The sequence below is a fragment of the Perissodus microlepis genome, chromosome 20 (assembly GCF_051167445.1).
Source record: "Perissodus microlepis isolate ML-2025 ecotype Zambia chromosome 20, ASM5116744v1, whole genome shotgun sequence".
NCBI lineage: Eukaryota > Metazoa > Chordata > Actinopteri > Cichliformes > Cichlidae > Perissodus > Perissodus microlepis.
In genome coordinates, this window is record NC_140480.1 from 5182797 (window position 1) to 5206720 (window position 23924).

Genomic DNA, 23924 nt, shown 5'->3' on the forward strand with positions numbered 1-23924 from the left:
ATTAAAGAGGATTACAGTTCATTCACACGCTTTGGTTTTATTTTCCGTGAATGTATCAAGATAAAAAACAATGCTGTATATTCCCAATAGATCATTTACTAAGTCCTGGAGCAGATAATAACCAAGGTGATTCTTTTTTTCCACCTATTATAAAAATATGGTTTTATGGTTTCTGCTTCTTGGAATTTATAATAATAAAAAGAAAAAGCAGCAGAAAAGGATAAAGTCCCTGTCCCACGTTTGCACATGGTGCTGTATATGCATTATCCGCAGACTATTGTAAATCCTCTTGCAGGGGGTGATGAGTACACATACAGATGATACATTAAAACTGCCATAACTCGCACACCCAGCAAAGCTAAAAATCAATTGGAATGGATAGTTAAGCTGGCCCCTAAAAATCAATGAGCAATTCATGTCCTTGATCACAGAGTGTCATTCCTCTCAATGTTAGAGGCCGATGAGGGCTGAACATACACACAAGTACCACAAGTACTGACATTCAGCACAAATAGGCAGAAAACATGCACACGCATTCTGTGTACTGATACAATGAAGTTTACAGTAAATTAAATGCACCCTTCAAGGACACGATCATTTTAATGTACTTTTTAAAAGCCGGTTTCAAATGTGCTCAATGTAAGACAGTGTCGTCCTTTTGAATGTTTAGGCAAACATGACTTAGTTTTGCAACTTTTTCAAACATACACTGTGATGCCATTAAATGAGGTTTGGGCCACATATCGAAAATAGCAGGGAGTCAAATATCAAAGCTCGTTTTGTTGTTTTTAACCATGCAAAATGTTGCAATCCAACGACATTGTACACCAAGCCTGGAAAATAGAGATGACCTTATAGCCATTACATGGTGGGGGCAGAGACGCACTCACGAACACACACGCACAGTCACAGTCACCGGCTTCCATGTAGGAAGAGTAGAGAGGCGATAAGGTTAGCCAAATGAAGAGGATGAAAAATCTGTTTCAAAATAGCAATTTTGCCCTTATTAATGCCATTAGTGTAACAGTCATAATGGATCAAATCAACGGATGACCGAAACAACTCCCCTGTCTCTTTGCTATGACGGGATCACGTCGAGAACAATTTAGGCATTTTGTGTTGATGAGTGAAGTTTCGAGTGCTGTAGCGTCCTGCAAACCTCCCCTGAATTATGCCCATAGTTGCCCGCTTTATCGTTTCTCCTTGTATGTCTTCCTCTTACGTCCAGTTTTAGTTTCTTTAAACACCCGTTTGTTCTTTTAATTTGGGCCACATATCAGTAGAAGTGACCCCTTTGTTGGGAACTACTGTATTTTTAACCCTGATTTAGATAATGACGCTGTGACAGTCATTTTTGCTCCTGGGCCATTTGCTGCTTTGAGGCCTCGCTTGTCACTCACACTTTGTATCCTTTCGTTACCAATTATAGCCACACTGACCAATTCAGAGGAACGCCACAATTGAAGCTGTCTCAGTGCAACACTGTATGTTCAGCTCCGAGTCTTTTTCTTGTCTTTTTGGACCCTTTTCACTATCCCCTCCCACTGGCTGTGAGTTAGCAGTTGCTTGACCTTAACAGGTGGTCCTCTTTTTTACTCTGGTAACACTGAAAGCGTCATTCAGCCTCAGATTTGGGGAGAGGGCCTTCGAAACAGTTGTCGCCTGTCAGGGGGAAGCAAAGAGTCATAAGAACCGGTGGAACAGTTGCTCGTCCCCTCGTCGAGGTGGGAAATTTTTCGGCAGCTGTCACTCGGCCTCTTTACCTCGAGTTTTTTTAGGAGGGGTATTTTTTTTCTCTCATTTCCAATAAAGCAGAAATGACTGTTTGTGGCAACTGCAGGGGGGAGGGCAGATTCCAGTGCTGTGTCCTGTCACTCAAAATCTCACTCGTGTGTGTCCTCCTCTACACGTTTCATCAGCCGCCAATCACGACACGCACGTGAGACATGTCTTCGCTTATATGGTTGGACGGTTTCAGAGGCTCTCTTTTAATGTTGGGTATCATAAAACTCTTGGTGTTTGGCCACGTAAAGGAACAAAATGATACGTTTATTTGCCTCTGTTTTCCTCTCTTCTCGACTGCACTATCCCTCTCTCTCCCTTTCCCTGTCTCCCTCGCTCCCCCCTTTCTCCGCCTCCCCCTCAATCCATCTGCATCATGTCGATCTGTCAGACTGCCAGTGTCTGTTCCAATTAGATTCCATTTAATACACGTAACCTCGATTAACACGCAATCAAGCCCAGATAAATCACGTCCTTTAAGTCCCCCCTCTGCCTCTCCTGTGTTGCTTTGCATTACTCAGTTTTTCCCAACAAGCTTGCTTTGCCACAGTTGCCGTCCCGATGTATAAAATCACACACTGACTGCACGAGCAGGTAACCTTACCAGATGTCTTCAGGGGTGACGCTCCACTTTAGAGACGAGTGATTTTTTTTTCTTTTTCTTGCGTCTCACATCTGCCGTTTCCAGTAATGTGGAGTTCCTCCTGCGTTTCCAGCAGACGCTTGTTGGTGCCCTTCTCACCCAGGAAAATGAAGGTGTCTTAATTACATCTTTGGTTAAAAAGCTACAGAAGACACCCTGGGCTTTCTCTACATTGTGGGAGGCTGTGTAGTCTATTGTCTCGGTGACCTTTTTAGCTAGCGGACAATTGGTTTGACTAGATTACAAATTAAGACACAGCACCAGGCACTTAGAAAGCAAGTCTGTTAGAGAGCAGTTCTGCTGCTGCTGGCCTGTGAAAGCCACCAGACCATACATTTTAAGAAGAAACGGCCACAAAGTCAGGCATCGCGTGTGCATTGTTCCATATCTATAAAATATAAAGTTACATTCGCTTTAATGATGCCTGCAATGCCATTGTGAGTCTTTGCCAGTGGCAGAAAGCGGGCAAAAACACACAAAAGTACTACAGAGCTAAGGATTCATGGCTGATTATAATTCTTTTAACAAAGTTAATAATTTACACTGTTTATGCTAATAGGAGAAAAGAGGACTGTTGAATTACCAAACAGCGAAAACCACTAAAAATACAAACCAAATGAAAACAACCTGGGGCACTGAAAAAGCACACACAGCACTCTTGGGGTCTTCTTTTATTAATCGCAGCTAAAAGTGCTAACATTGACATGTTTAACAGATTAGCCTCTTTAATAACTGGGCGGGTCAACATGGCTACCACTGCTGATCCACGAGGATATCCTGTTGGGAGGTAGATAGCCTGTGCGTTTCATATTCTGACCCTTGCCTCTGTGGGATTAGCCGCTGTGCTAAATGTACACTAAATTAGGAATAATAATAACTCCTTTTAATGCATGTGTAGTTTTTACGTTTTTCCTCACATTAAAAAAAAAAAGGCAGGTTGTGTGCCTGATAAGAGTTTTGTAGCTACGCTTTGTTTGAAAGTGGAATCTGTAGCAGTTAGACTTCTGGCTTTGCCTCATACAGCAGCAGCTTGTGTCATACAGGTTCAGGCTGCCGCTGTACAGCGTTAATGGTTTTAAATATCTCAATGCTAGTTAGAGCTGACAAGGCCTCTCGGTGTGCCATGTGTAAACAGGGCTTGGATTTAAAATAAATTAAGCTATGAGAAAGGCTCACGTTGATCCATTTCTTATCTCCTCCGCTACCTTGCCAGCCCTAAGCCATTGCGAGATGTGTGGACAAGTTAAGGGAGCAGCAGTACTCATTCATGCAGTTTCTTGTGTGGTACTATTACATATTTCTAACAAGCAATGCATACATGTAGCCACACACTTGGAGCTTCCTTGAAATTGTTGTTCTCGGTAGAACCAGAAAAGAAAAAAGGAAAAAGTGGTGCATGTTTTATGTAATTAGTATTGGGTGCAAACAAATTGAATATTGAATGGATCTCTGATGGGCCCGTCCTGTCTTTTCTAAACTCTGTCTGCAGCCACAACAGAGTCGCCGCTGTCTCTTTAAAAGGGGGTGACAGTTTCGACTATATGTTGAGCTATTTTCTCTTTCCCAGAGAAAAAAAAATGGGAATAACGCTGATGAGTTTTAACAGCTTCAGCCAGGCGATGGGCAAATATAATAAGTGTTTTCGTAGACGTCACCAGTGATTATCTCATCTGCGCGTTTTGGGTGAATGTAGTGGATTTAGAGGCTCGTCTCCCATTGTGCTGACATCACCCTTTAACAAACCAAATTAAATCATGGCTAAAATCATTTGAAACTCTCCCAGAGTCTGTCCCTGTCTGGGAAACTTGTAAAGGGAACACTGTGTGCATATGTATGTGTGGGTTTGAGTGTGTTTAGTCTCGGGGGATAAAGGGGGGGTGTACTGTGGAAATGGGGGCAAATTTACCCACACGCTGAATAATGGGATAAGAGGAGCTAATATTTAACAAATTCTTCAGAGAATTCAAAGGACGGCTTTTGTGGCGCGGTAACGTGCGCTCAGTGTTTCTTTTCAAGCATGGAATCGTGTACTTTATTTTCTGTATTTGATGTATTATTTTATTTAAACTCTAATGGATGTTTAAAAAAAAGCTTCAGACACTTCTCAGTTAGGAAAATTGGAGAAGCCATGCAATACGCAGCCTGAAGTCACTCATGGTATGGCTGTAATTGCATGGAAAATATGTTTTGATACAGATACCACTACACACACTGTACACACAACAGGAAAGAAAAGACAAAATGAGACCTGTATATTTTCTAAACAAATTTTGGTGGCGTGCCATCACAACAGGTGACATGCATGCCTGTCTCTTACTGTAACAGTCATCATTAGATGGCCTCTTTAAAACCCATTAGATTGCATGGCAGTGCAAGTTGCGTGCAGTCTGTTTGCAAAGAAACCACAGTATTTTTGCTGTTTAAAAAAATGGAAATATAAAAATATATTGTGATGTCATTAGCCATAAGATCGCACAGGAACACACAGAGATTCGTCAGCTGTCCCGTCTCATCACTTGCATGCCATAGTTGGCCAAGTGTGACCTTGTTAAATGAAACAAAGGTAAGAGAGAGAGAGAGAGAGAGAAAGTGAGTAACAGGAGTCAGTGTAGAAGTGGTGGCAAAGCAGGGAGGTGCATGGAGGTGATGGTGGTCGTGTGTGTGTGTGTGTGTTGAGTCGGGGTGGAAGAAAGGCCTCAACTCAGCCAACCTAGCCTGATGTGACAGGATTAGCTAAGCCCCGGTGAACATGGATGGTACTTTGAGCCTCTGTGTGTGTGTGTCGGTGTTTTTGTGCGGCAGGCAGGAAGTGTGCACAGCAGACTGGAAGCCCAGAACTGCTGCTTGCCACCAGCCGAGCCAAGACAAGACATGGGAGATCAACAGCGCGTCGGCCCATCACTGCCAGTGAGCCTTAGCCCCCATCACCCTCCCCTCCCACCAATGGTAGAGAGCCAGACCATAGAAGATGCAGCCAAAGGAGTCACAGATACATTGGGGGGAAGGGGGGGAGACACAGTGGGGGACTAGTAGGCGGGCAGCTGGGGCTAAAGTGAATGTGGGTTGGAAAATGATCCTATTAAATTGAATTAAAGAGGCAGTCTTCATTTACCCCAAGAATGATGGATTTGGATAATTAACAGTGTTAATGGGTAATGGTAAAAGAGGGCAAGGGAAAACTGGTGGTTGCAGACACAGAGCAAAGAGGCCAGGTCAGACCTGCATTGTAGGCCATTATGGATGACACCCCTTCTTCTTCTCTTCTTTTGACTTGTTCCAGCCAATGGTTACTAGTTGGGAATTATTTTAAGTTGTGAACAGTGTCTCTTCATCACCTCTTTCATTTCAAAGTGTCCCCCCCCCCCCGCACATCTTTACCTTTGTAAAAGGAAACCATTTGTGAGATAATATGAGTGCAGCAGATCAAACACTGTTGTATTGTGTGGCTTTTCACAGGGCATGCTCAGTAGCATGCACGCGAACAGACGAACAGAGGGGGGAAAAAGCGATAGGAAAGTGTCACTGATGAGCATCTAGGTTCAGTGTCGATATATTTTGTGGTAGTGTACTGCTGCAGTGAGTGCATTACACCAGTTTAATGTCCTCATCTCAGGACCTAATTATGGCAGTAGTAGCGGGTGCACGTGTGTGTGTGTGTGTGTGCACGCAGATGGTGGTGTGCTTGTGTGTCTGGGTTTTCACTTTGGTCAATGCACAAACCCTATCTGCATGTCCTTAATTCTTGATGATGTGCAGGCCTTAGGCAGTGTGTGTGTGATGGAGAGGATGCCTGTGTGCCAAGTTGAAGCAAGGCAGGGCACGGGCTCTCATCCTGGCGAACAATCCAGTTGCTTTGCTCATAGCAGCCGACTGTGTCACTAGTGTCCAGAGTCTGGTCAGTCTAGTGACACCCTGCCACAAAGGACGCAGATTTATTGGGGACCACTTAGCCTCATTTACATGGACGCTGCCTTAATAATTCAGCTTATCCCTTACGTGAAGCGTCTATTTTCCTCTGCTTTCCCGCGCTCGTGCGAGATCAAACAGTTTTCTTTTGACACGGAGTTTCGCCAGTTATAGAAGAACCTTGGGTGATGTGTACGACAGCTTACCTGAACCCTGATTAGGCAGGGAATGTCTTAAGTAGGGGGCTCAAATAATTTAATGCTACTTTTCTCCTTTCAAAAAAATTAACACCACAGTCGCATGCGTGTGTGTAACTGAGAGAGTGATAGAGTGTGTGGAAAAAAACAATCTCATCAAGCAGGAGGCCGTTTGCTTAGCAAGAGCTGACAGTCTTTGTGTATGTAAATGAAGAATTTAGACTAATGGAGTTGAACCATTTCTAATTTTGTGATGGCAAGAGGATTTTGATTGAAAGTAATTAAGCAAGCTAGCTGTAAAATTAATTAAAGCAAAAGGAGGGGGGGACTTTTATTGGATTGGATAGCGATATAGCTGCTGTCAGGCAGGGGGACAAATGGGGGTGACCTGGATTCTCTGCCCTCCCTCCTCCCACTCGGGACTTTTATGTCACTTTAATCTCCTTAGAGCGGCTGGTGTGCATTTGTTTGAAATAATCAAGGAAATATGGTCAGAAATTGTCAGCTTTCAGATCTAATTTACCTGACAGCCTCGCGAGTGCGTGTGCACGCGCAGGCATGCATGTGACAGTGGCAGGTCCCTCTTTTTTTCCTTGGCCTCTCCTCAGCTTTGTGGAAAATGCTTTTGACAGTCTTGAAGCATCTTGGTTGTCGGAGGGCGGGCGGGGGGAGATGAGAAACTTGGGTGGTTTTAAGATGGACATTTCAATGAGGCATGTTTGGCCCAGCTTAGCACCTCTGACACTGTTGTGTGCGTGCACACACACCAACATGCTTAATTGCCTCTGTAACATATTCCGACTCCATTTGGCCACTGCACCAGCGCTTCTCAGCCTGTGTTGTGTGCAGGTAGCCTAAACAAGCAGAAGCAGATTACAGCCACGACAAAGCCTGTTACAGCTACTTAACCGCTGACAAATAAGATTGACCAATCCCACACAAATAGAAATGAAACTTATTGATTGGTTAGTTTCGAAAAGTAATAATATCTAAATCATGTTTTGAGTCGCTCCTGATTTCAGAATATTTTTCCTTTGGTGTTTCAGACTGTGGTCTTTTTTTAATGTTAGGCTTATAATTGAATAGCTGTGATATTAAAAATATCAACCAACTGTGCAGTTTGTGTTGGGCTAATAACCAGTCATAAAATAGCCCCGCTAATGTTCTGCAACATTTCTATGGATTTGACCTGCATGGGGTCCGTATTACAGGTCTGCAGAGTTTCCAGTAATTCCACAGTGGATGAGATGCAACTTCCTCTTTAAGGTGCTGGTGTTTGTGGCATAGGTTCTCACTGTGGCCCTCAGTACCCCCTGAAGAGATGGTTAATTAAGATCTGGGCCCAGTGAACACTGCTGGGACTGTCACCCACCACACCACAGGCTTCCCCTGCTTCCAGCCCTCCTGTGGGAAAGCAGTGCCAGGACAGAGCGCCACCATAGAAGCCCCTAACGGGATTAGGAGCCCTCTGAAAATAGGACCTCAGTACCAAAAGCCTCTCATCCACCTTCATCTGCCCAACGGACACCCCCCCCAGTTCATCCCAGCTCCGTTTTCTCCTCCTCCCCCCCATAAGAAGGCTCCACCCTAGCTCTGTTTTATCAATTAATGTAATAAAAGGTAGAACAAAGAGCTGTCTTTCTCCCACTCTGTAATTAGAGGGGGTGATCTCTTGAGGACTGGCATTCCTTGGGCCTGAAAAACACGATTCACTCTCTCTCACACACACACACACACCCCTCCACTCTACCGCCACCACTCAAGTGGAACATGGCTCTTCGATGTATAAGAGTGATAATGTAAATGTAGTGTAGTCTGCCAGGCAAACCCGGCACAACCTATTTTGCAGTAGCTTTATCTAAGTGTGAACAAATGAATGCAACATTTGGAGGAGTGATACATTATTAACTCTAATTGATTCCTCTATAACACTATACATTCACTGTCACCTTCGCTTTGGCTCACATGAGTACGTGCGCTCCGAATCACTCCTGTCGCTGTCCCTATTCTAACATGTTACGTGTCACCACACACTGTTAACAAATGTGATAAAACCACCTGAAATGAGAATATCAGGTATGGCGTCTGCCTATGTGTGTTTTTGTCTGTTAAGGTGAGATGCGGCAGACTGCGCTGTGTGTGTGCGTCTTGCGCTCTCCTGTGCTTAACTGTGTCTAGACGGGTGTGAAAGTAAAAGAGAGAGACTTTCACAGTCACTGGAGCTTTCGATTGGAATTAGTTTTACAATATATGCAAATATCCCCCCTTGAAAAAAGGGGTCTTTAAATGACAGGTTGATATGTGATTAAACGACAATTAGAGTGCTGAAAATAAGTGTCGGCAGTAGGTCAAGCACTGGGCGGCTCAGCTAAAAGGTAGCAGACTATTGAGCAGAAAACATTCCCAGGCGGAGGCCGGGAACAAGACCCAAAACAAATTAGAGAGGTGAAGGGGGAAACGAGGGTGGCAGTGTGTTCCAATAAACCCACAACAAAAAAACAAGTTGTGTTTTTGTGCCTGAGTGACAAAAGAGAGACCGTTCACCATTAGATCTGTTTTTAGTGAGCCGTGATGGACGTGGATTTATCCCTGTACTTCAGGTGTGTACGGTGAAGAACCTGCTCTGAGTCCTAACACTGATTCAAAGGGTAAAACTTGAGCGGTGAGATGGAAACCTTTAGTCTGAGGGCTGCACCCCACACCTCTGCACTGCCCTTTAAGTTAAAGTACATAGACATGAGGGATTCTCTGTCTTTCTTTCACAAACACACACAGTCACACAAACATAGACGGAGACATAAAAGGGCTCACGCTTATTCTGGCACAGATGGCAGATGGCCCTGTCCCTATAATCCCCTTTGATGCTGCAGTGGGAAGCAGCTCCTGAACATCTATGAAGCCAAAGCCCCAACAAAACTTGAGCTTCTTTTCCTTCAACTAACCCCAATTGCCAAGGAGCTGTTAGCTGTCAGACCTGGTTAAGAGTGCCGTTACCGGGCAGAGACTGAAGGGCAGAGTTTTCGCTCACTCTGTCCCCACTCCTCTTTCTGCTTCCTGTTTGTTTTCTGCCACAGAAGGTTCATTCCACCTCCACAGCACGGCTGTGAAAGCAGGTTGACTTTGTTACTCTAAGTCACAGACTAGATGACACTTACAGCTTTCTCATTCGCAAGCTGTATATTAGGGCCACAGATGGTAGGAGGTGGGCTAAGAGGTTTAGATTTTATCAAAGGCTCACCTTACATATTGCCATTTGCTTAAAAAGGGATATTTTAAGTGCTTGTGTTCAGGTTAAATATAATTACATATAGAAATACAAAAAATGTATCACTTATTTTCTAGTAATTACATTTTAAAAGCAATTTTTATAGATAAAATAAATCTATTGGTTTAGCGTTCGCTACAAATTTGGACTCTTTAATGTTTTTTACAATTTTTACAGAGAAATAATTTTGAATTTTGTCAGTACTGTCATACTTATTATGAAGGCAGAGAGTTAAGTTAAACACCCCTGATTAAATTGAGGATCGCTCACCCCAAAGTAGGAGTAAAACAGCACTACAAAGCACTTTCCTTATTAATTTTGCACTCTAAGTAGACCTTATTGTGGTCTTGTGTCTTAACTTTCACTTAAATCATTTTCTTCACCTAATGTAGGAAACTCCATGCTCTACCCTCTAATTGGAGGACAGTAGTTTTAATGTATCCTGAGACGCAGAGGCAGCTGTGCCGATCTTGTCTGTTATTTTTTTATTTGGAAAGGACCAGATTCTAACCTAAATGGGGAAACACAAATTAGCTGCGCGATTACAGAGGGGGAAAAAACCCTGTAGTGTTCGATTATGTATTATCATTTGAGAGCTCTGACGGATAATCATCGCTGAGATTTGCTCACGTTTCCAGCAGGTCTGCTGAGATGTACGCTAGCTAATGGGATTGGGCTTTTTTTTTTTCCTCTAACCCTCTCCTGTGGCGATATGGAGCTGGCAGCTGAACTTGAACGGATGCGCATGGTGCTGAGTCGTGCACAGGACTATTTCAAGACTGAAATGCGATTGTTTTAATACTTTAATCCACCTGTCCTTGGCATTCAGGATGTTGCAGAAGTCGCCTAATTATTTCAGTGCCCTCTATCCTTCCTATTAGAAATACAGCAGAGACAGCAGCACTCTAATATTGATAAATAAGCCTATCGGTAAATGAATTTCTTCTTATAATGCTTCCGAATTTTTAAAAAAGGTTTATAGCAGAAAAAAAGTTGATAAAATAGAGAAATATACAAGTTCTCTGAGAAAAAAGGCATAGCATAATTGAAATTTTAAAAATGCATGTATGCAAAGAGGATTTGAAATACCCCAAATCATTTTAAAGAGCAAGCCATTTAACAGCCAGAATTCTCTGAATTGTTCCAGGTTCCAACAGCGATAGTATGCAAACACAAATATTTTCTTTTAATTAAAAAGGCCTCATCTCTCTGGATCCTCCCCCAAGCCCACTACCAGCTCTCAACATCCGCCTCAACCCCCCACGCCCCCCAAAGTGCTCATACACACACACAGACACACACACGCGTGCAGCAGCACAAATGCTTGTGACGCTTCATTCAAATCCAGAATCACTCATAGCCTCATACATTCAGCCAAATCAACTGAGAGCTGGTGACCCTAGCAGTGATGGCTGCCCAGGTCAATAGTAGCCCACCAAACGGGCCCACCCACACAGTCACACTCACACACACACACACACACACACACAGACACACACACACACACACACACACACACACCTGAAAAGCAGCTGTTGTTTAATTTCCAACCATCGGAACATGAGGTGGCACTAAAAGGTACGGAGCAAGGAGAGGCCTGGGGTGGTGATGTTGGTGTGTTTGGGCCGGGGGGGGGGGGTTGATAGTAATGCATGTTGATGGTTTCTGAGATACTTCATTTCAGAAACAAGGGCCTCATTAACTGTAGTCTTCATCAGGCCAGCAAGCAGCGGGCACATTAGGGGTCCACAGGAAGTTAGAGTACAGCAGGAGAGTGCATTAGGGAGGCCTGGAGAGACACACACTCTCTCTTCCCCTCAGTTTCACTTCCACCTCCAGTGCTTTTCTATATCTTAATGTACCTTTCAGAGGAATTTGGATAGAGGTCAGTAATTATGCTTTTTAAATTATTCAGTCGAGGTCCTCTGTAATTGTGCTTTTTAGAGCTCGGACATTGACAACATGGTTTACTGCACCACTTTTGGGGCACGGTCTGACCGGATGAATGAGTATGGAGTAAGAGAAGGAGTGTCTGAGTGTGTTTCACTGCTCTCACCGACAGTTCGTAGTTGATGTAGGAGTGATCTTTTGAAATGTCAATAAGTGCCAACACTGAATGAACAAAATTAATCCCTTTGCTAACGGACTTTGTCCGCACATCAAGTTCAGATCCCTTTTCAAAAATTTGGTTAGGCCTGAGCTGTGTGCGGTGGGTATGTTGTGCCACATGCAGTCAGAGACCCAGCAGACTACCAGCCGCTGTGTGGGAATGTTTAGTTACGAACACAAGCGTGTTATTTTTGTTACATCGACGAGAGAAAAGCCTAAACTGCAAGGGTAGCAGAAAAAAAAATCACCAAACTTTCTCTACAAAGCCAGCTCCGACAACGTTTGACTGCACATGATAACATCGTCCATCCACACAAGTCCTCTTTCAGCCACAGATTATTAACACATCACTGAAAGCGGCACAGAGCGTTTCATTGTTGTTACAGGGTCTAATATTTATATTTATCTAGTTGGGTGAGGCACTGACAAACATGTCACACACCTGCAGTTTTGTAGTACGTGCTACTGCAGTTTGGTGTAAGAGAAAGAGCCTGTACAGTAGAGTTTTGTTGGGGCGAGAGGAAGACTGTAATTACTGTCTGGCGATTCATCTAGTCACTGCATAAAATAGTGTTTATCCAGTCGCCCGTGTTTCTGTCGTGGCTGAGGGAGGGGAGGGTCATGTTTTGCAGAACTGAGACAGCTAGGGCAATCAGGAGAAGAATCGTGACTCCAAAACATTCAGCCTTTTCTTTCTTTTCTCTCCCTTTGTCTCCCTCACTTTCCCTCTCTCCCTCCCTCTTTCTAGTTGAGAACTGGTGCCTTAGAAAATGAGATCTGCCCCCCCCAAACTACCCCCCCACGACACACCCACACACAAATAAACATAAAAAGCTAATTTGTTAGCGCCCTCATTTCAGAGGCCTGAGCAGGAGAATATTGTTGGGAGGAAAAGTAATGCTTTGTCAAATGTTGACATGTGTTGCAAACATGAGGCCTTCAGCAGCAGTATTTCATGGAGAAGCTCAAGCACATTGTCGGCACATGAAGAGGATGCTTTGAAACAAGATTAGCCTCCAAATGCCCTCCCCATCCATACTCCTGTGCCAAATGTGTATGTGTGTGTGTGTGTGCCAGCACTAAGATGCTAAATGATCAGATCCACTGAATATTTGTGGGCCTGTTTTCTCACATAATGAGTGTGCATAACATGCTCTGTATGCCACTGTACAGCTGAAGTTGTGTGTACTCATTTGTCCTGCTGCAAAGCCCCATTGTCTGGTGCGTGGTCTACGCTTGGTTTCGTGGGGCCAGACCGTGGCTACTTCCCCTTGGCTTCGGGTCACGGTGACACCGGGCAGGTGGAGTTTAAAAAAAAAAAAAAATCCATCACCTCCACCCCCATGCAACCCCGCCCCCATAAAAATGAATAAAAATTGGAAAACAACATGCAAGGTCTGCCTAATACAGGAACACTTGCAATATGCTGATGTTTTCTTTTGCACACTGTGTTTGCTAAATTGCCTTTGACTGCGTGCATCAGTAATGAAACTTTATGTCCTTGCGGAGAGGGCAGCAAGTCCGTTCCAGTTAGGACCGGGACCATCTCTCCTGTCTGGCTTTTGTAAGATTTTTTTTCCCCTCTAATACACGTCCTTATGAATAAATGAAGCCCATGAAGTCATTTTTTCCATATTTGTGTAAATTGCTTTAAAAGCATTTTATCATGTCATAAAAAAGTGCAATTGATCTGCTGGGCTTAGCCCATTGGACAGCTGTGTGTTTTGTTAATGGCCACTTTGCTCCAAGCAGCTTATTAAAAAATTTATATAGAAATGCTAAAATTGCATAAATTATTTAGATACAGTAAGCATTTTTTTTGTTTTGGTTGGGCAGGGAGGGGCTGTTATCAGTATGGAAATTTACCATAGTATATTATCTGCTGAAATATAGTAATATATCTGCCCAGACACATATGTGTCCTCCTCACTGCACCCCCTCACATGCAGAGGCGCAGGGAAAAAAAGTATATATTTTTTGATGACTTCGTTTCAGCAACCACGGAATGTCACCCATATCCTGGTTGATTGTACTTTCGAGTTTTATGATGTTTTTCCATTGATTTGTTTCCCCGGCGCAGCTGCCGACCTCTATTGAGGGACGAACGTAATCAGCGCTGACGCAAATTAGATGGTTATTCGTTTCGAAAATTGACAGAAAAACAATAAAAAAGATGAAATGCTCCCAAATCAATAGATATAATGAAATTCAAATAATCCGAGAGATGAGGTCTCCATGGCAACTGATAATGTGGAAAAGAAAACAATTTAATAAAGGACAGACACGCTTTGAAAACAGATTGGGGAGGGAGGTGGCTGTAAAGAGGAGAGGAGAGCAGAGCAGAGGAGGTGGGGAGATGGAGGGATAGAGAGAGGGTGGTGGTGGTGGAGTGTTTGTGGCTGTAGTGGTTGCTCTATAGCTTGTTTCCCCCGGCGTGTGAAGGATCTGTGTCTGTCCCAAGGACGCCGGAATAATTAGAAAAGCTTTCAGGCCAGAAAGTGCAGATTCAGGTTTTAATACACAAAATTATTTCAGGGGCAGTGAATCGGAAAACCATTTGTTGGTGACCTTCCTGAGAGGCCTCCCCCCCCTCCCCGGTACAGGGCAAGATGGAGGCTATGTGGCAGCGCTGCCTGAGTTATGGCATATTTGTGTTTTTATAGAGGCAGGGGGAATGGAGTTGGGGAAGTTGGGAGGGGGATGTGGGGGTAAATGTGTGTGTGTGTGTGTGTTTGTGGCGGTGGGGAGGGGGTCATAGGGAGACCTTCATGTCTGTGTATGCGTATGTATGTGTGTGTGTGTGTGTGTGTGTGTGTGTGTGTGTGTGTGTGTGTGTGTGGATCTGGCAGGAGTTTGGGCAGAGGGAGAGAGAGAGCAAAGAGGAGAAGGGAGAAAGTGAAGCAGCGAGAGAAAGGGGGAAGTTGCAGATCCGGCTGTATTTACAGATCAGTTGTCAAAAGGAGCCATTTAAGGGGAATGCGCCCGTTCCTGTGCTGTGACAGGCGAAGTGGCTGTTTAAAAAGCAAAAGAAACTATGAACCAGAGAGGGAGATAGTCAAACACAGGCTTTTTTTCTGTTGAAGACAGACAGAGCAAGGGGTGGCGAGGGAACGAGTGGGTGTTAAGTGACTTCATTTGTAGTCTATTTAAGGTATGTTTTACTTGTCCTTGTGCTGCTCCTCCAACATTTAATACAGGGGCTGCGTTCTAGTTAGCACAACAAGGGAATAATGATTGAGCGCATCGTTCTTATTTCCTGTAAATACAAATGACTTTCCTTCATCTGCCTAAAAAACTGTATTTGATTTCAGTCTTGCTGTCAAGGGAGATTTGCAACTGATGCAAACAGTGATAAGAGTAAACCAAAAGCACAGCTCTGTTTCCCTCATTAGCTTATCACGACTTTAAGTATGTACACTTTCTGGTGGCTTTATTCAACATCCGTGTCCTGCTCTTTTAACATCCTATTTTCTTTATTGCCCTTTGTCAACGTTTTGAAGGAAGTCTGATTGGGCGTTGGAGGCTTGTCTGTCAAGTCATGACAATTTTTGTGTCAGTAGAAGGCTTTGTTTGACTCAAATAAAGGTGATCCACCCTCTGTTCAAATTATACCTGCGGCAGGTCCGGGATATCGCGTCTTGGGTGCAGGTACCCTTATCCTGTTCCAGGTGGCAATAAATGGAAAAACCTATTCACCTCAACCTGATAATTGCTGTTCTGATATTTTAGCTGCTAAAGATCCCGATCAAGATCAGGGCTGTTGTACAATATTAACTATCATAAAAGTTGGGCAATATTTGATAAAATTCTGGGATCAAGTTCCATCCATTGTTAATCTTCTTTCACTTTGTGTCAATTATGACTTAATAAGCGAACAACATTTGCATCGACTCTTCTGTCTACTTTAAGACAGCAATTTTATATTTGTTTTAGGTTAATATTCACTTTTAATTGAGTTGTTAACATGTTTTCGTGCACAAAAGATAATTAAAAGCTTATTTAAACTCTTAGTTATAGTTAGATCTTCGCATTTTCACCCAGGGGGATTCTGCTCTTATTCAAAGGCAAACGGAGATCTGACATTCTTCAACAGGACAGCTAATACTCTCCAGTATTGATATTGTGATGTGAAAAGTGCCCCACAAGTCGGAGAGAAACTAGAAATTCCCCACTGTACACTAGCTAAGAGACTTCAAATCTAACATGCCAGTGTCAATGAAGACTGTTTTCTTTTTTTTAAATAATAAAAAAAAAAAGATGGAATAGAGACCTGAAATATGAGAGCCGATAGCCATCTGCTATGTGTTGAATGTGTGTGTTTATGTGTGCGTGTGCGCTGCGACACACACATAGGGCACAGAGCGCATGTTATCACTGTCAACAGCAGCCGTAGCAAACAGCAGCAGTTGTTCTGTGTGTGTCTGTGTAGCGTACCAGTGAAAGTGTGTGTGCTTGTGCGTGCCCACAATCTCTCGCTCTCTCGCTCCCTCACTGGCTGCTGGCTCCGAGGGACCCACTGTAAGTCAATCTGTGCGCTCATATGCCCACGAGTGTGTTTGCGTGTCTGTGTGTGTGAGGGAGTGCGCTTCTACTGTACTACACTTCAGGAGCCAGGGCCGAGCCTAGCTCAACAGGGCTGGAAAGGGCCAAGGGCCAGCTCCCGGTGCACGCCACCCACTTCATACCTGTCTATCTCTCACACACGCACTCGCACACACAGACGCACAAACACATGCACGCAGCTAGTGCAGCCGCGCTACTCTGCAGAGGGCTCTCATTGTAGCAGTGACAGGAGGGCGCCCGTTAAGTGGCTCTCTCTTCCTGGGGCCTGTGTGTGTGTATGTGTGTGTTTTCTTCCCCCATGTGGCTACGGGGTGGAGAAGGGCGCTGAAGGACCCCTACTGGTAAAGTGGGTAAACTCGCACAGCCTCGACATCTGTGAGGAGAGAGGGGGAGGGTAAGGAGGGAGGAGAGATAGACAGCAAGAGAGGAGGACAGAGTGGGAAAGAGGAAAGGAGTGTGAAGGAGAGAGGGAGGGAGAGAGACAGAGGGGGAGAGAGAGAGAGAGCAGAGCCTTGGCAGAGAGCAGTTGTGGAGAAAATGCCTTGCTTTGTGGAGAGAATTCTTCCAGGGCAGGAGGGAGAGGTGAGACAGAGCGCAGAGGGCGGTTTGCTGCCAGGTAAGACTCACACATACCTTTCTCTCTCTCTCTCTCTTCCTCCCTCCTTTCCCCTCTCTCTCTCTCTCTCTCTCTCTCTCTCTCTCTGTCTCTTCCACTCCCCCCTCCCCACACACACACACACACGCTCACACACTCACACACAGGAGTTGAGTGCTACCTCGAGATGAACGAGTTTGCTACTATTTGCAGTTGGCATGAGTCAGGCACGCATGTGTAGTGATGTAGTGGGTGGTGTCAAAGTGTGTGCACGTCTGTGTGAGAGAGTGAGGAAATAGCAGGTGTACTGTTCATTTTCTGGAAAAAAAAAAAAAAGATTTTCGTTTCCATGTATATTTGTGCGCATTTGCGCCTATAGTGCACTAAATGTCAGTCGTGTATGTAAATTCGTCTTAACTGCATTTTTGCTCGGTCAAAAGTTTTGTCTCTGACTTTTCGTGCCAGGCCTTAGAGCACTATGAGCGTCAATGGTGGAAAGTTTGTTTAAATTAAAATAATAATTGAATTAAATAATGAACACTTTTAAGGGCTGCACATTATATTGTTTTTAATGCTTAAATTTGTGTGGTCTTTACTTGCTTTACAGGGAAATATCGTTAGACTTTATACATTGATATTTATGTATAAATAAACCTAACTAAAATTAGAAATTGTTTGAAAAGCACATAAATCCCTCTCCTCTGAAGTCAAGTGCGCCTCTTTCAGATCTGTTGTGAGGTAATTTGCGGTGTTGGTCGAGATTGATTTGGCTGTTTAGATACAGATGTTGTGATGGAGCGGTTTGTCATCGGAGGGATTTTCCACTCTGCTGATGTAAACAGTGTCTGTTGAAGAAAGGCTAAAGAGTCCTTTTTTTCCCTTGTGGAGACACGGTTCTGAGAGCAATAATCCTCCTTGTGTACAATTAGATTTTCTTCTTTTGGTTAAATAAATACTGTGTCTGTGAACATAAACACAGATTTACATGTGGCCCTGTGGGCGTCTGTCTCCCAAGCAGCACACCGCTTGAGCCCGGGCCTGATATTTCTTGTCGAGGCAGAAGTTGGCCGACTCCAACTTCACACTTGCTGTTTATTTGTTTTTATAACAAATGGAAGCAGCAGAGTGAAAGGTGAGGTCAGAATTGAATTTGGCTTGCTTTACCGTAGCGATCTGGCAACCGCTCTGCTCCAATGTACCATAGAGCTTGCTTTGGTTGTAGTGTTTGTTATTCAACTGATGTGTGCGTGTGTTTGTGTGTGTGTGGGAGCACACATATATGTCTTTGAGTAGTGGGTGGTGGTAGCAGCATTCACGAGAGAGACATTTTACTAAGCAGACATTTCCCCCTCTGTTTTCACTCTGACCTGGTAGGAGATTGATGACTGAATTGTGGAGTACATGTTAACAGTAACTGGTGATTTATGAAGATACTTAGGGTAAGTGAGGCCGCACAGGCTGGAGAGGAAGAAAAAGATATAGCCTTTTAAGTTAATGCAAAAATATTGCCTTTTTAAGTAATAATTGTTATTACTACTGCAGGGGTTTGGAGTGAGGTCTGAGTTAGACTTGGATGTGCACAAAGTGCAGTGTTAAGCTTTTCCTTTTCCGTTGGCCAGGCCCCTTCCTTTGTTTCAGGCTTTTCAAGTCTGACTCCTCAGAACAAGACAAGTTTGTCTGTGAGAAAAAAAAAATATGGCTTAGCTAGTTTGGTAGAATAGATTGAGATATATCAAATAATTAAACTGAAAAAAAAAGTCCTACTTTTTTCCCTGGGTAAACCAGAATGGAAAACTTTTCTTGGATGAACCCTTGCACTGCAACAAGTGCACTGTGTGTTTTGGCAGCTTCTCTTAGCCAAAGATCCCTCACAAAATCCGCATGCAATTTTAGAAGAATCAGATTCTTTCCCTTTCCTTGGCTCCTGAACTTGGTTGATATTATGCACACACACACACAGAATCCTCTTCTCTATTCAAATATGAGGTTCTGTCCACTTGGATGTGATCTATGGCATTTTTAAGGAATAAAGCAATTTTAGTGAATGTAGACTAGTGCTTCCCCTGAAAGAGGGATGGCTTTCATTTTTTTTCAAGGCACCTCTTAGACTGAGTGAAATGTTTCCCCCGTTCGCTCAGGGACGACTTTATTTCTTACCAGGGATTTAACACTCACTCAGTCCCCTCATAAATACAGCGTCCCTCAGCCCTTCGCTAGCCATAACTCACGCACTAACTCTCTAGCTAACTAAACTCATATAGCAGAGCCAACACTTGTTTGTCTTTTACCTCAGCCTTTCTCCCTCTTACTCTTCCTCTCTGTCTCTTTTCCTCCTCTGTGCTGATTTATACGTGACACAATCGTCTCTGACTACCATCTCACCAAGCTCCTGCACTGATCTCCTTGGCCCACTGGTGGAGTGGGGTTTTAGAAGAAAAGTGCATTTGAATATGAGCTACCCTAATCTCCTCCAGGCTATTTAGAGTCAGCCTAATGCTCCAAGAATGAGTGGGAACAACACAGGGGAAAACGCGGACATCCCTCTCAGCGTGTCACAACACAGCTCAGGTCTCCGAAGAACAAAACAAGTATTTTGATTGGCTGATGAAAATCTCTCTCTGCGAAGCAAAGAGCATAAAATTCCAGATAAAATATCTCGGGGCACCTGTTGAAGCTTCACTCTTAAAAAATGTCTTTCTGCCTTTAAGGCACCTACATGTCGAACTTATCTTATCCTAGTGGTGCAGCTAGAAGAGCCGCCGCCACTAATAAAAAAAAAAGTTATCAAAGGCCACACTGCTTGAACATACTCCTCCTATCCTCCAGGTTTTATGTAGGTTTGGGGTAATCTTGGTGATAAACAGATAACCAAGCAGGCAAACAAGCAAACAGCAGCCATCACATACAACGCTGGCATAGAGCAGCTGATAAACTTTTAAGCCATTTAACTTTGAACAGATGAAAGTGCTCAGGTGGGATATTACAGTATGGTGGAAGCCTTTAGTGATCTGGTGCCGACTGGCATTTTGGGAGGAGACGATCTTTCTGGCGTGGTTCCCGTATTGGTTGTTAACAGCCTGCTGGTACCTTCTGTTCTCTCTGTTCAGTCCCACTGGCTCAACACTGACAAGTCCTCAAGCATCTGAAGACCCTCTGAAGTCAAAATCGCCCATTTTGATGTCTCGTGGCAGCACCCCGCGTTTTGTTGTATTTGCCTCTGAAAACAGAGGCCCTGCTTGGAGGAATTACCCTCAGCAGTCGCTGGTGTCAGGCAGGGGAGGAGGGTATCATTCCTATTTCCCTCCGTCTCCCCGTTCTCCTCGCTGTCCTTCCTCCCTTTTTGATCTCACCATCAAATCTTCCCCAGTTTTTATGAGTGACGTTTACCCGAGAGCAGCTTGGGAAATGGCTGGCTGAAGAAGACGTTTGAGAAAATGTGCCTGAGCAAGCTATCACCTTTGATAAAGCCATAGTTCCAGTGGGAGAGGAAGAAGAAAGCTATAGCGCGAGAGCATTGTTGGTAATGAAAAATGCCATGAAAGAGGGAACATCTCTCTGATCCCAGCCTGTTACACCAACAATGTATAGTACAACAGATACTGCAGTGGTACATCAAGCAATTTCTCCGTTGCTGTACCACAATGAGCGTTTGCCCCAGCTGACTGATCTGAATCTGGGGTAGCACACTGCGCCTTTATTGCACATCAGCTGGGCATAATCTCATAATACGGCGCTCACACATACACGCGGGGAGTCACACTGGTACTGCCATCAACAGTGGCATACCTTCAGCTGTGTCATCAGTTGGCAAAAAGCTGGCAAGGCACTTGAGTGCGCTGCATAAAGAGAAAGAAATGATGGGGAAGTGGAGGGTAGGTGGAGGCGCAGAGAGAAAGAAATGTTAGCTTTAGTAATTACTACCTCCACAGAGAAGCAGTGGAGAGGACAGTGAGGCAAGCAAGCGCATGAAGGAGGCCCCGTGTGCAGATAATGAAGGGGTATCATTGTAGCTCTGACAGTGTTAATCTTAGAGCGCTCCACAGTGTGTCTGTGTGTGCGCCTATCAGGTTGTGTGTATGCCCTATGCAGCATATGTAGACACTGCTGGGGTGTATGGAGGTCGTGCTACGGCGCTGTTGACTCTCATCCTACCAGCGAGGCCATCCGGCCCACCTGACAGATTATCCAACCACTGACAGTCGCCGCCTCGCGCAGCTTCTGGAAGCCGATCCCGGAACTCCGCAGCTTCTCGTGTATCCATCGCCGGGGTAGCCTCCCAGCACCCGAACGCCTGAACGCCTGAACTTTTTCTTTGCAGGGAAATGATTAAGAAACGAGGAAATGGGGGAAGAGTTGTCCAACTTTCTTTGTGCCCGGCTTTCTCTGTTTTCCTTTCCCCCCCCTCCTTCCCATTTGAAGTTGTGATACACTCATTTAAGCCTCATCGCTCACACACACGAGAAAGTGTTATGAATATGTATCAACACAGCATATGGCAGCAGTAGCACTGGGACTAGGTGTGTCCAGAAGGTAGAGTGCTGCCGATGCATTATTCTCCATTCAAATTACCACAGTAAGAATGCAGCAGAGAGCTGGGAGGTTTTCACTCCGTCTTTAGACGGGGCAGGAGACAAACCTGGATCGTGCGAAACAGCAGGAACGGAAAAGCTGTGATGAGCACAGTAGTTGGCCATCTGAGTTTCCTTGATTTGTTAGATTTTTTCGGCAGGTTCAAACCCGGCACACTCGCTGACACGAGTGTGATTAAAAGCGATATTTCTGACACATTAGGATGCGCGCAGGAAGTAACCTCCTCTAAAGCGTTCATTATTAGATGCATGACAGACCTGAATATTTATAAAATAGGTTTTAATAATTAATAGCAGCAATCTGCTCCTGTAATTCATCAGATTTGCACTTCAACAGAGTATCCGTTTTCACTTTAAAATAATAATAAGAGGAATATTAATGTTGCAGAAATGTAAAGCGGGCAGCTGGTTGCAGCGCAAATAGGCAAGCGCTCCGTGTTGGCTTCCTTTAAACTGTCACTTTTCAAATAAAATTACACTTTAAGCCATCAACACTGCATCATTTTAAAGCCTTCGCTTGTTTGTGCTTGACAATTTACTGAGTGGCTTCTCACAAATGTGGCAAGTCATGAAGATAAAGACGCAGGAAACGAAGTGGGTTTGGTGTAGAATGCAAAAGTAGTTGCTGTGGTTTTATCAAAAGCAAATTTATTTGTTTGAGTCAACTTAGCGGCACTTCCTTTTGTATACTGAGACCCAAAATAGACAGCATTCTTTTTTCCTGTAAAGCAGCTTTGCTTCTTTCATTTTTATTTTTTTTCCCCTTATTGTGAGTGTTGTTTTATCACACCTTCAAATTCAGTCATAGCACACTCCTCCCTCCACCGAACTCCCAGAAACACAAATGTTCCTGTTTTAAGTGAAAACTGCCACATTTATTTCTGCCTCAAGTTCGTGTTGAACTTTTTCAGTAAACCATGCTGTTTTTCCCTGCTGTCACGACTGACACAGTGGAGTATTTATTAAACCCACCGTGGATCAGTTTTTCCTCAGCTCGTTGAAATGTCAGTGTGCATTTTTCTGTTTTTTTGGACTGTGTGGCATCTCAGTGCAAATGATGTGACCTGCAGCCACGACACATACAGGAGCAGGAGGAGGGCTCAGAGCGCAATGCCCTGCTGTTTACAAACCTGCAAACAGGCATGCAGCACACCAGCACACATTTAATATTGGTTACAACAGTTTTACTTAACATATACAGTATGTTTACAGTGGCTTGTGCACCGAACCACACTTTCCCAACCACACACGGTACAAATAAACGCTTTGAAATGTCTTGTATGATCACAAAACCCTGTAGTCACATTTATGCTGCTTGTCAGAAAAGTAGAGCATAGCAGTTGTGGCAGGAGATTCGCAGTCACATGGGATGGAAAAAAAAACAACAAAAATGCAAATTCCTGCAAGCAGGAAGATTCGTTCTCATCACTTCCTCCCTTAAACTGAGAAACAGTGTATTTTGATCAAAATGCAATTGTGCTTCCTTGAATTATTTGAAATGCAAAACTGTGAAAAGTGGTAAAAACTTAAGAGTGTAAAAAGGCCGAATTGTTGTTTTTTTAGACCGGCTGCAAAAGCTGCCCACGATGACATTTTAACAGGCACCTGTGATTCATTCTGCTGCGTAGAAAGTCCAATAGACAAAACTCTGTCAGGCAGAGCAAATGTTTTAATGGTAGCTGGGGATCGATGTTGTCAGCGCAGGCATCCTGTCTGGAAATACGTCTTTCTTTTCTTTTTTTCTTTTTTTGTTGTTGCTGTTTTTTCTTTCTTGGGTTAATGTCACCTCCTTCTTTCTTTTTCGAGGAGAGGAGAAAAAAAGGACAAAGAGGGGGTGGAAGAGGGAAGGAGGTGGGACGAGAGTGGGGTTCGGCAGGATCTGAGGCGAGCGGTGTGAACCGGGCCGAATTTAGGAGAATTGATGAAAAACATTGACTCGTGCTCTCATTCGCAAGACCTCCGTAGCTGAAAAACAAATTTGAAACATAACCTTGGAAATCAATTAAGAAGTCCCTGAGAGCCGGGGGAAGAAAAAAAAAGAAAGAGGAGGGAAAGGTCCACCCTTCTCACCCCCCACCTCCTTGTCTTTTCCTTTCCTCCACTTAACAGGAACTTGGGTCTGCCCATCAGAACGCTGCCGTGTGTGAGGAGGCTTTGTCAGCAGGGGCCTTATTTAATTTTTTTTTTTTACGGCACAGGGCCTTATATGCTGTCAAAATGTCTTAAGAGTCTTATTAAAGAAATGCCACAGCTCATTTCCTTGTAATGCAATTCA

The 23924-nt window shown here is 44.1% G+C and overlaps 1 protein-coding gene across 9 annotated transcripts in view; it reads left to right on the plus strand.

Annotated features, from left to right (window-relative positions):
* Positions 1–23924, plus strand: part of casz1 (castor zinc finger 1) — a 170392-nt gene that overhangs the window by 104833 nt on the left and 41635 nt on the right. For 4 of the 9 annotated variants that reach the window (XM_084918117.1, XM_084918125.1, XM_084918119.1 and 1 more), the window contains exon 1: positions 16737–17081. The exons of the other annotated variants lie outside the window; for them this stretch is intronic. In XM_084918117.1, the coding sequence (XP_084774243.1) occupies positions 17003–17081 (79 nt within the window). In that variant the 5' untranslated portion in view covers positions 16737–17002. Of the gene's footprint in view, positions 1–16736; positions 17082–23924 lie in introns of those variants that run through there. 9 annotated transcript variants of the gene reach the window in all.